Source organism: Nematolebias whitei, chromosome 14 (genome assembly GCF_014905685.2).
Source record: "Nematolebias whitei isolate Nwh7 chromosome 14, NemWhi1, whole genome shotgun sequence".
NCBI classification, from domain to species: Eukaryota; Metazoa; Chordata; class Actinopteri; order Cyprinodontiformes; family Rivulidae; genus Nematolebias; species Nematolebias whitei.
In genome coordinates, this window is record NC_056511.1 from 45,118,033 (window position 1) to 45,129,864 (window position 11,832).

Below are 11,832 nucleotides of genomic sequence, written 5' to 3' on the forward strand. Positions count from 1 at the left end.
TTGTCATGAAAAAGGTCTATTGTATTTATTAAGATTTTTATTATTGTTAGTATAGTTTATTTATTGCAAAGAGTGCTGTTTATTTATAATATCATTATCCAAATGTGCTGCTTTTTATTTAATTTTTATACAAATGTATTGTTTACTTGGCATATTTTCAAAATAAACATTTTGTAAGTCTTTATTTCGGCTTTTTTGTACCGAAAATTAGCCGAACCAAGGCCCACCTTGAAACCGAACCGGACCGAAATGTGATTTTAGTGTACCGTTACACCCCTATTATTTATACACTCCACTGCCAAAAGCAAATAAAAATGTGCCCAGGAAACAAAAAATGCCTAATTACGTATCGGATCGCGCACATTACTGTCCAAATCACACAGAGATGCCTATTCGCATTGGATTAGTATTATCACAGGACTTCGAAGTTCAGCAAAATAAAGTCAGAGTCAGTCAGTCAGAGTCAGAGTTTCTTTATTGTCATTCGCACCTCATGTGGTACATGTGGTGGAGCGAAATTATGTACACAGGGTCCCAGTTACATCCAACAATAAAATGTATAAGAAAAACAGTAATAACATCTAAGATATGAACTAAGAAAAACATCAACTAAATATACACTAAGCACTCATAACATAAAACATTGAACATCACCACAAACATGAACATGAGTCTGTGAGCAGATGTGCACGCATGAACACATCAACATTGAAACAGATCAGCAGCAACATGAAACAGATCAGCAGCAACATGATGTGGTTTTTCACAGTGATTATTCTAGTTAGAGATTCATGAGTCTAACAGCCTCAGGGTAGAAGCTGTTCCTCAGTCTAGTGGTTCTACACTTAATGCTCCTTAACCTCCTTCCTGAGGGGAGTGGGGCAAAAAGTGTGTGTGCTGGGTGGGTGGGGTCCTTCATGATGCAGGTGGCCCTCTTCCTACATCTGGAGGTGTAGATGTCTGTGATGGTGGGGAGACTGACTCCAACAGATTTCTGTGCAGCCTTCACCACTCTCTGCAAAGCTTTTCTTTCTGCAGCTGTGCAGCCTCCATGCCACACATTGATGCTGGAGCACAGGATGCTCTCCACTGCACACCTGTAGAAGGAGGTGAGGACTGAGCTTCCCAGACCAGCTCGCCTCAGCCGTCTGAGGAAGTAGAGTCTCTGATGAGCTTTCTTGATCAGGCTGGTGGTGTTGTTGCTCCAGCTGAGGTTGTCATTCATGTGTACACCCAAGTACTTGTAGCTGGAGACCACTTCCACCGCAGATCCTCTTATGTTCAGGGGGGTGTAGGTGTTTTTGTTCCTTCTGAAGTCCACAATCATCTCCTTTGTCTTCTTCACATTGATGTGAAGGTTATTCTCTCTGCACCAGCTCTCCAGGTGTTCCACCTCCTGCCTGTAGCTGGACTCATCATTGTTTGTGATGCATCCCACCACCGCTGTATCATCTGCAAACTTTACAATGTGACAGCCTGGATGGGTAGCTGCACAATCATATGTGAGCAGAGTAAACAGAAGGGGGCTCAACACACATCCCTGAGGAGAGCCAGTGCTGAGGGTTATGGTGGAGGAGGAGAGGTTGTGGATCCTCACTAACTGTGGTCTGTTTGTTAAAAAGTCTAGTACCCAGTTGCAGATGGAGGGGCTTAGTCCTAGTGTGGATAGTTTGTCCATCAGGGTTTGGGGGATCATGGTGTTGAAGGCGGATGTGAAGTCCACAAAGAGCATACGGACGTAAGAGTTTTTCTGCTCCAGGTGGTTGAGCGCAGTGTGGACCACAGAGGAGATTGCATCCTCTGTTGATCGGTTCTCACGGTATGCGTACTGATGAGGGTCCTCGTTGATGTTGATGGTTGTTTTGATGTGAGTCATGACCAGTTTTTCGAAGCATTTAGCGACTATCGGGGTGAGGGCCACTGGCCGATAGTCATTCAGACCAGTCACTGTAGAGCTTTTTGGGACTGGGATGATGGTGGCAGTCTTCAGGCAGGTGGGAACTGTCTCAAGGGTAAGTGAGGTGTTAAAGATGTCTGCCAGCACCTCACAGAGCTGATCAGCACATTCCTTCAACACTTTTCCGGGGATGTTGTCTGGGCCAGTTGCTTTGTGCGGATTAATCCTCCTGAAGGTACTCCTTACTTCTGCTGAGGTCACGCTGAGATGCTCTTCATCCGGTGGTGAGGTGAGTCTGGTGCTGGGTGGTCTGTTCGGGTCTTCAAAGCGTGCATAGAACTTGTTGAGGGCATCAGGCAGAGATGGGTCTTTGGGACATTGTTCACTCCTTCCTTTATAATCTGTTATGCACTTAATGCCCCTCCACATGCTCCGAGGGTCTTGTGAGATGAATTGACCCTCGATCCTCTTTGCATATGTGGCCTTGGCCCTCTTAATACCAGCAACCAGCTCTTTTCTTGTCCTACTCAGCTCCTCTGAGTTTCCAGACCTGAAGGCAGTGTTCCTGGCTTCCAGCAGGGTACGCACCTCTGCATTCAGCCAAGGTTTTCTGTTTGGGTAGCTTTTAACATTTCTGATAGTGGAGACTGTGTCAGTACATGTACTAATGTAACCCAGTACTGAGGATGTGTATTGGTCAAGATCAAGCGAACCTCCATTTTCAGCAGCTTCTCTGAAAACCTGCCAGTCTGTTCGATCAAAACAATCTCTCAGTATGGGTCCACTGTCCTGGATCCAGCATTTAACTTTCTTTTGTACCGGTCTGGAGCGTCTCAGCGGGGGCATGTAAGCAGGAGCCAGGAAGATTGAGATGTGGTCTGACAGTCCTAGGTGGGGGCGGGGTTCGGCTTTGTATGCATCTTTTACGTTCGTGTAAACACGGTCCAGCGTGCGGTCTCCACGTGTCGGAATCGTCACATGCTGATTAAAGCTTGGGAGACAGTCCTTTAGATTCACGTGGTTAAAGTCTCCGGCTACAACGTAAAGAGCCTCGGGGTGTTTGTTCTGCAGCGAGCTGATGATATCATGTAGCTCCTGTAGTGATTCATTAGCATTAGCGTCCGGAGGAATGTAAACAACTGTGATAAAAGTCACTGTGAACTCTCGGGGTAGATAATGTGGCCGACATTTCACTGTTATTTGCTCCAAAGCCTTCGAGCATGAGCTATTTACAACAGTACAGTTCGTGGACCAACTTTTACTCACGTAAATGCACACTCCGCCCCCCCGTGATTTCCCCGTTAGCTCGCTGCAGCGGTCCGCTCGAAAAAAAAGTCTGTCATCCAGCTGGAAGACTGAGTCCGGCGTTTCACTTGTAATCCACGTTTCTGTGAGGCAAAGCACTGCACACTTCTTCATCTCTTCTGAGGCGCCCGCTCTCAGACGAAGTAAATCCACCTTGTTGTCCAACGAGCGGACATTCGACAGAAAGAGAGACGGCATGGGGAGTTTACCGGCTTTAGCGTTAGCTCGTAGCCTCACCATAACCCCCGCCCGGCATCCTCTCCTCTTAAGCCGGGAGCAGCGCTTCCTCTTCTGCCCGCTGGAACGCCTCTGCTGCAGCTTCCAGGTAGATGACTTTAAGATCTGCATTCTGCCGAGCGTAGCTTTGAGTTTGTTGCTGATTTCTGCTATATTTCGTGGCAAATCCGCTCCTATTCTCATCAGTTCGGTTCGGCTATAGTTCACACGCATAAATCGCGCAGAGTCAGGCACAGAGTAGGTAATTTGCAAGGGAATTTTTACTTTACAAATTACTGACATGGCCGATTTGCACGGGATCAACAACACAGGCAATCTCCGTAATTATTACAAACTGCACGTGGTCCCTAGGTAAAACTAAACCCGTGCAAATAGGGCTTTATACTCAGAAGCGACTTGTATATGTTTTTTCCCACTTCATGAGGCATTTTTGACTGATGCGACCTATACTCCGAAGTGACATATAGTCCGGAATATACTGTAAATTGCTTTTATCATGTTTTATCATGCATATCATGTTTTCTTTCCTTTTCTCATCTAAGCAAAATATTTTTCTGAATAAGAATGAGAAGGCCACGCTAATTATTTATAGCCGCAGCTTCGTGCACTCCGCCCATCTTCGGACGACTGTACGTACATATTCGCGTTGTATCTCGGTGCAATGCCAATAAAGTTTATTTTGATTCTGATTTATTTTGAACACAAACTGGATTGTTGGAACACATGCACATTGGAACCAGACTAGTTATAATTGCATTAGAACTTTACAAAAAACATATGAGTATAACCTGCCTTGAGATTCTGCCCATCAAAAGGCAGTGAGCCGCTGACCAGAGTGTAGAGTATGACGCCCAAACTCCAAACGTCCACCTCAGGCCCGTCATACTTCTTTCCCTGGAAAAGCTCCGGGGCAGCATAAGGGGGAGAGCCACAGAAAGTGTCCAGCTTGGTTCCTAACGTGAACTCATTGCTGAAGCCGAAATCTGCAATCTTGATGTTGGCATCAGCATCCAGCAGAAGGTTCTCCGCCTAGGTCAGGTCATTTCGAGCAAGTGGTGTCGACAGACAAAGGAGAAAAATGAGACCAAATATTAAAAGAAGCAATGTGAATCAGAGGACAAAAAGGTGAACGATAGAGGAGAGAAATTTGAGAAAGAAAGGACAAAAATGACAAAAAATAGTAAATGAACTGTACTCATATAGCTCCTTTCTATTTAATCAAGGTACTCAAAGCTCTTTACAACACAATCTGTGCCCTCATTTACCTCCACACACACATTCATACAGGACTCTACTACATCTCTACAAAGATAATCTGAATCTGTAGAGACTGCGGTACTCAGTGCTTTAGATCATATTCATATACCAATGGACACACAGGAGCGGCTGCGGATAAGTGGTTAGAGTAGTCAATTCAATCCAGTTTATTTATATAGCACCAAATCACAACAAAGTTGTCTCAGGGACTTTACAGGAACATTCACATAAAAGCCAGTTAGTAAAGTTCTCTATCTAAGGAATCCAGCAGACAAGTTGAATCTTGGCTTCGTTGCAGTCTCCCATCCTGAGCAAGCACAGTGGAGACAGTGGAAAGGAAAACTCCCCTTTAAAAGGAAGAAACCTCCAGCAGAACCAGCTCAGGACAAGAGACCATCTGCTTTGACCGGCTGATTGAGAGGACAGGAAGGAGACAGACGAACACAGAATGGTAGGTCCAGGTATAAGTCCAGGTGTACCTGAAAGACCAAAAAAACAAAAAAAAAAACAAAGGATAGAAAAAATAATTACAAATACAAAAAAAGGTTGAGCAGAGTAAGTAAAGACAGAAGCAGAGTGAAAAAGTGTGGTCAGTTTGTACTATAGGATTTCTTCTATAATCTATTGGAACTATAGGATTTAGCAAAAAGGAAAGTCTTAAGCCCAGTTTTAAAACTGGATAATGTGTCAGCCTCACGGACAGAGATTGGAAGTTGGTTCCACAAGAGAGGAGCCTGATAACTGAAAGATCTGCCTCCTATTCTATTTTTGTAACCTCTAGGAACCACAAGTAAACCTGCAGCCTGAGAGCAAAGTGCTCTGTTAAAAAAATATGGAACAATAAAATCTGTAATAGATGGAGCCAGGTTGTTGAGAGCTTTATAGGTTAGAAGTAAGATTTTGAATTATATTCTGGATTTGACAGGGAGCCAATGGAGAGAAGCTAAAACTGAAGACATATGATCTCTCCTACTAACTCCAGTTAAGACTCTGGCAGCAACATTTTGGATCAACTGAAGACATTTTAAAGAAGTATTTGGACACCCAGATAATAAACCATTGCAATAGTCCAGTCTAGACGTGACAAATGCATGGACCAGTTTTTCTGCATCATTTTTAGATCAGATGTTTCTAATTTTAGTGATATTATGCAGGTGGAAGAAGGAGGTTCTAGTAACGTTTTTAATAACTTTACCTAATGGAAGCATATATAAAGTAAAGAGTATTGGCCCAAACACTGAGCCCTGAGGAACTCCATGACTAACTTTGGTGTATGAAGAAGATTTATTATTTACATTTACAAACTGGAATCTATCACATAAATATGATTTAAACTATTTTAGAGCTGTTTCTGTAATCCCAATATCATATTCAAGCCTCTGTAGTAAAATAATATGATCAACTGTATCAAATTCAGCACTGAGGTCTAACAGGACCAGTATACCATACTATTTTATTTATAGAGCACTTAAAACAGCGACAAGGCCAACCAAAGTGCTGTACAGACAGAACAACAGGTAACACACAAAGCAAAATACAAAATGAGGTAAATCAGAATATAGACATAAAAACGATGCAGATAATGACGACAGACCAGTGTGGAGCATACAGGATCAAACACAGATCATCTGGTGTTGAAAGCTACTGAATAGTAGTGAGTTTTTAAATGGGACTTGAAAACTGAGAGGGAGGGGGCCTGTCTGACAAGCAGAGGCAACTCATTCCAAAGACTTGGTCCTGCTACAGAGAAGGCCCTGTCACCTCTGCGCTTAAGACGAGTTCCTGGAACTGTGAGGAGCAACTGGTCCGCTGACCTCAGGGAGCGTGGTGGGACATACGGTTGTAGCAGATCAGAGAGATGGGGGGGGCGACACTGTTCAGTGATTTGTAGACATACATGAGTATTTTGAACTGGATTCGAAGGTGAACTGGTAACCAGTGCAGTGAGGCCAAAACTGGTGTGATGTGCTCTCTTTTGCCTGTACTGGTTAAAAATGGGGCTGCTGCATTCTGGACCAGTTGTAGTCGTGCAACGGAGGTCTGACTGATACCAAACAGGAGTGAATTGCAGTAATCAAGCCTAGATGTAATGAATGCATGTATTACTGTCTCCAGGTTCTTTTTGGACAAAATGGGCTTCAGTTTAGACAGCCGCCTCAGTTGGAAGAAACATGATTTAACAAACATGTTTACCTGATTGTTAAGTTTCAGGGAAGGGTCCATTATCACGCCCAGATTAGTGACTCTGTTTTTCTGACAGGGTTAGAGCGGAGAGGTCGATACAGTGGATTGTGATTGTGTCGTTGGGAGGGAACAACATGACTTCAGACTTCTTTTCATTGAAACTTAAGAAGTTTAAAGCCATCCAGTCTCTGATGTCAGCCAGGCAGTCGAGCAGCGGTTGAATAGAGCATGTACCATTGAGTCTTAGGGGGAAGTAAATTTGACAGTCATTGGCGTAGAAGTGGAAGGGCATGTTGTGTAGCACCAAGCGGCAGCAGGTTTAAAGAGAATAGGAGGGGACCCAGGATGGACCCCTGCGGAACCCCCCAAACACCTGAGCTGCTGCTACAAACACCTGAGCTGCTGCTACAAACATCTGAGGTTTCAGTCTGCCACTTAATGAAACCTCCTGCACCTGGGCTTGAATTAAATCTCCAATAAACCAATTATTTAATTTCTGGAGCTCGCTCTCAGCATGGGAACCGAGATGGGACCCGAAAGTCCCAGACTCCATCCTCAGCCATTCCCACATGTGGTGTCTCTGAACAATTCACCTAATCTCTTGAATTGCTCCCCGGCGTTTACATACAGTGCCTTGCGAAAGTATTCAGCCCCCTTGAACTTTTCAACCTTTGGCCACATTTCAGGCTTCAAACATAAAGATATAAAATTTTAATTTTTTGTGAAGAATCAACAACAAGTGGGACACAATCGTGAAGTGGAATGAAATTTATTGGATGTGTCAAACTTTTTTAACAAATAAAAAACTGAAAAGTGGGGCGTGCAATATTATTGGGCCTCTTTACTTTCAGAGCAGCAAACTCACTCCAGAAGTTCAGTGAGGATCTATGAATGATCCAATGTTGTCCCAAATGACTGATGATGATCAATAGAATCCACCTGTGTGTAATCAAGTCTCTGTATAAATGCACCTGCTCTGTGAGAGTCTCAGAGTTCTGTTCAAAGCACAGATAGCATCATGAAGACCAAGGAACACACCAGGCAGGTCTGAGATACTGTTGTGGAGAAGTTTAAAGCCGGATTTGGATACAAAAAGATTTCCCAAGCTTTAAACATCCCAAGGAGCACTGTGCAAGCAATCCTATTGAAATGGAAGGAGTATGAGACCACTGCAAATCTACCAAGACCCGGCCGTCCCTCTAAACTTTCATCTGGAACAAGGAGAAGACTGATCAGAGATGCAGCCAAGAGGCCCATGATCACTCTGGATGAACTGCAGAGATCTACAGCTGAGGTGGGAGAGTCTGTCCATAGGACAACAATCAGTCGTACACTGCACAAATCTGGCCTTTATGGAAGAGTGGCAAGAAGAAAGACATTTCTCAAAGATATCCATAAAAAGTGTTGTTTAAAGTTTGACACAAGCACCTGGGAGACACCAAACATGTGGAAGAAGGTGCTCTGGTCACATGAAACCAGAATCCAACTGTTTGGACACAATGCAAAACGATATGTTTGGAGTAAAAGCAACACAGCTCATCACCCTGAACACACCATCCCCACTGTCAAACATGGTGGTGGCAGCATCATGGTTTGGGCCTGCTTTTCATCAGCAGGGACAGGGAAGATGGTCAGAATTGATGGGAAGATGGATGGGGCCAAATACAGGACCATTCTTGAAGAAAACCTGTTTGAGTCTGCAAGAGACCTGAGACTGGGACGGAGATTTATCTTCCAACAAGACAATGATCCAAAACATAAAGACACATCTACAATGGAATGGTTCACAAATAAACGTATCCAGGTGTTGGAATGGCCAAGTCAAAGTCCAGACCTGAATCCAATCGAGAATCTGTGGAAAGAGTTGAAGACTGTTGTTCACAAACGCTCTCCATCCAACCTCACTGAGCTCCAGCTGTTCTGCAGGAAGAATGGGCAGAACTTCAGTGTCTCCATGTTCAAAACTGACAGAGACAAACCCCAAGAGACTTGTAGCTGGAACTGCAGCAAGAGGCGGAGCTACACAGTATTAACGCAAGGGGGCCCAATAATATTGCACGCCCCACTTTTCAGTTTTTTATTTGTTAAAAAAGTTTGACACATCCAATAAATTTCATTCCACTTCACGATTGTGTCCCACTTGTTGTTGATTCTTCACAAAAAATTAAAATTTTATATCTTTATGTTTGAAGCCTGAAATGTGGCAAAAGGTTGAAAAGTTCAAGGGGCTGAATACTTTCACAAGGCACTGTAGATGCCCACTGCTCCACCTGGGTGTATCCCAGTTGTGATGGGTTAAATGCAGTGAACCAATTTCTCCATTGTATAGAAACATACAGTGATGACAACATCTAGCACTTTACTTACTTACCTTTAAATCTCTGTGGACAATTTTCTTGGTGTGGCAATAGTGGACAGCAGAGACAATCTGTGAATGCAAGAAAACAAATCTGAAGTCCTGTGTAATAAATGAAAAGACAAGTGCATTGTGAGGTTTCTACCTGTCGAAATTTGGCTCTGGCTTCGACCTCCTTCATCCTTCCATGAGACACGAGGTAGTCAAACACTTCCCCTGCAAGGCAGCAGATCAGTTAGGTCAAAAAGACATTACAATAAATATAGCTTCTATAAAAGTTTGACTTTATTTGTGAAATATTGTTATTAATATTTAATTAAGTTCAACTCTTATTGGTTTTGTCCTCAAGAGGACAATATAATAATAAAATCTCAAAGTGTCCTGATACTGCTCAATAATCCAAGTAGAAAAATCTAACAAGGTTGAGTCAAGTCCTCTGGATAGATTCTTCTTTGTGGAAATGTTTCTTCTTTTATCCAAAAGGTTTCTTAAGTCTTTCAGATAAAAGACGAATAAAAGTGATAAAGGTTAAAAGAGGCAGTTCATCTTAATTAATTTATGATTTTGGTGGGAAGATCAAAACTCTTTTCACCTGTTCAGCCATGATGGGCCTGTTTATTTATATCAACACAGGAGAAGGCTCTTTGCCTTTATACTGTATTTACTTCAGATTGTGTAACTGGGAGAAAAATAACTTTACACAAACAGTGTTTCCTGCTAAAGAGATCCCAACATGGCCACAAGCTAACAGGTGAATTTTTGCTAATATTGTCATGAATGACTTCAAGCTAGCCCTACTTTACGCTTTGACGCTGGACAGAGAGGAACGATGGTTTGAGAGAGGAGTAAAGGAGGCCATCTTTGTGAAAAGACACCGTCCATCATTAAACAGGGGCGGAGCCTCCAGGTTCAACTGTCCCCCTCTTACAATGCTGTGATTGCTAGTATCACTCAGCCCTCTGTGAACAGTAAACAGCCATCAGGTGCTAATGATCCATTGTTAGGCTGATGGTCCTTCTTGACCATGTGATCATCTGGTTCTGGTTGTCAGCAGCCAAACTGGTTGATTCACTCTGAGAAGGTGCTATTAAAGAGACTGAGCTGAATACAGCACCTCAGACTGAAGAAGTCTTTTGGATGGAAGACAAAACGTTTCTACATTTTTTTGTTTTGCTTCGGTTTGTTTTTTGAATGTCCAGAGGACCAGATTTAACTTTTTTTAGATTTTTCTACCTGGATTATTGAGCATGCATCAGGATTTTTTAACCCTTGTTGTCCATCTATTTTACAAAATCCAAAAACCTGAACCTTGTCAGACACTGTTTTATTGTAGAGGAAATCTCTTTTTTTAAATGGACTGAGGCAAAGTGGAAAGCTGGCATGTGGTCAAATGAATCAAAATTTGAACTTCTGTTTAGATATTGCATATCCAAAGTCCTCCATACTGAAGAAGAGCAGGACTGTCCAGCCTGTTATCAGTGCAAACTTCCAAAGTTTGCCTCTCTGATGTTATGGGGGTGCATTGGTGCTTATGGCATTGTAGTTTAGACATCTGGAAAGGACTACCAATGGAACATAATGTAAAGTTTGTGTTACACATTGCTCTATGAAAAATGCTTTTTAAAGTCTGATTAGATTTTTGTACCCACCTCCACTGGCATACTCCATGATCAGGTAAAGGGTCTTGTCTGTCTCAATCACCTCAAACAGTTTCACTGCAAAACAAAACAGGATGGAAGAAAAAACAAAGAAGCGCAAATAATTCTGTCCATGTGTTTTATTACTAAGCAGTCATGATGTGTAGCAATCCAACGTCTACCTCACCTCTGCTGTGACCGTTAAACACAATGGATTTTGGTTTTGTTCACACAAACACCAGCAGAAAGCATCAAACATATCAGTGCACAAAAACATAATATGAGACAAATGTCTTACCTATGTTAGGGTGATTCAGGCCTTTCATTATTCGTACCTCACGAAAAAGCTGAAAAGGGGAAAAGAGAACTTGATTAAGCCTCTGAAGTTTCCCATGAGACAAACATGGACTCGTCCATCACCCCTGCTAACAACGTAGAGTGAAAGCCAAGCATGGTCGACTCATAAATATGGACTTTACTCTCATATTTAATGCTATAGATTTTACCAGATGTAGTTCACACCTTTGGGTAAAGACAGTCATGGAGCACTGGTTCTGAACTCGGGGGACAAAGTGAAAAACTTAAACTTGTAAATTTAGAGGTGGTCTCACACTCTATTTTCAGAAAGCTGAAAATTTATGGAGGTCAAAATAAAAAATAAAAAAAACCTTGAGAATTACATTAGCTTGGCTGTTTTTTCCCAGTTTTTTTTATTATTTTTATTATAGCCTTTCATGTATTGATCACTTGCACCATATGTATTTAAATGAGATGGAAATTAGATAAATGTCCTGATGTAAGCTCAATCTTCCAGGTAAATAAATCATTAAAAAGTTAGATCAGGTCATCTTATTCGTGGTTGAAACATTTTGTCTTTCTTCCAAAAGACTTCATCAGTCTGAGGAATGCCAAAAAGCTCACTTATATACTGTATACACACACACACACACACACACACA

General features: G+C 42.4%; 1 protein-coding gene across 1 annotated transcript in view; it reads right to left on the reverse strand.

Moving 5' to 3' along the window:
- Positions 1–11,832, reverse strand: part of LOC119420725 (MAP/microtubule affinity-regulating kinase 4) — a 61,600-nt gene that overhangs the window by 35,468 nt on the left and 14,300 nt on the right. Inside the window, exons 3-7 of the mRNA XM_037688155.1 lie at positions 11,172–11,220; positions 10,886–10,951; positions 9,382–9,452; positions 9,252–9,308; positions 4,232–4,468 (exon numbers count right to left, since the gene is read on the reverse strand). Of these exons, the coding sequence (XP_037544083.1) occupies positions 4,232–4,468; positions 9,252–9,308; positions 9,382–9,452; positions 10,886–10,951; positions 11,172–11,199 (459 nt within the window). The 5' untranslated portion in view covers positions 11,200–11,220. The remainder of the gene's footprint in view (positions 1–4,231; positions 4,469–9,251; positions 9,309–9,381; positions 9,453–10,885; positions 10,952–11,171; positions 11,221–11,832) is intronic.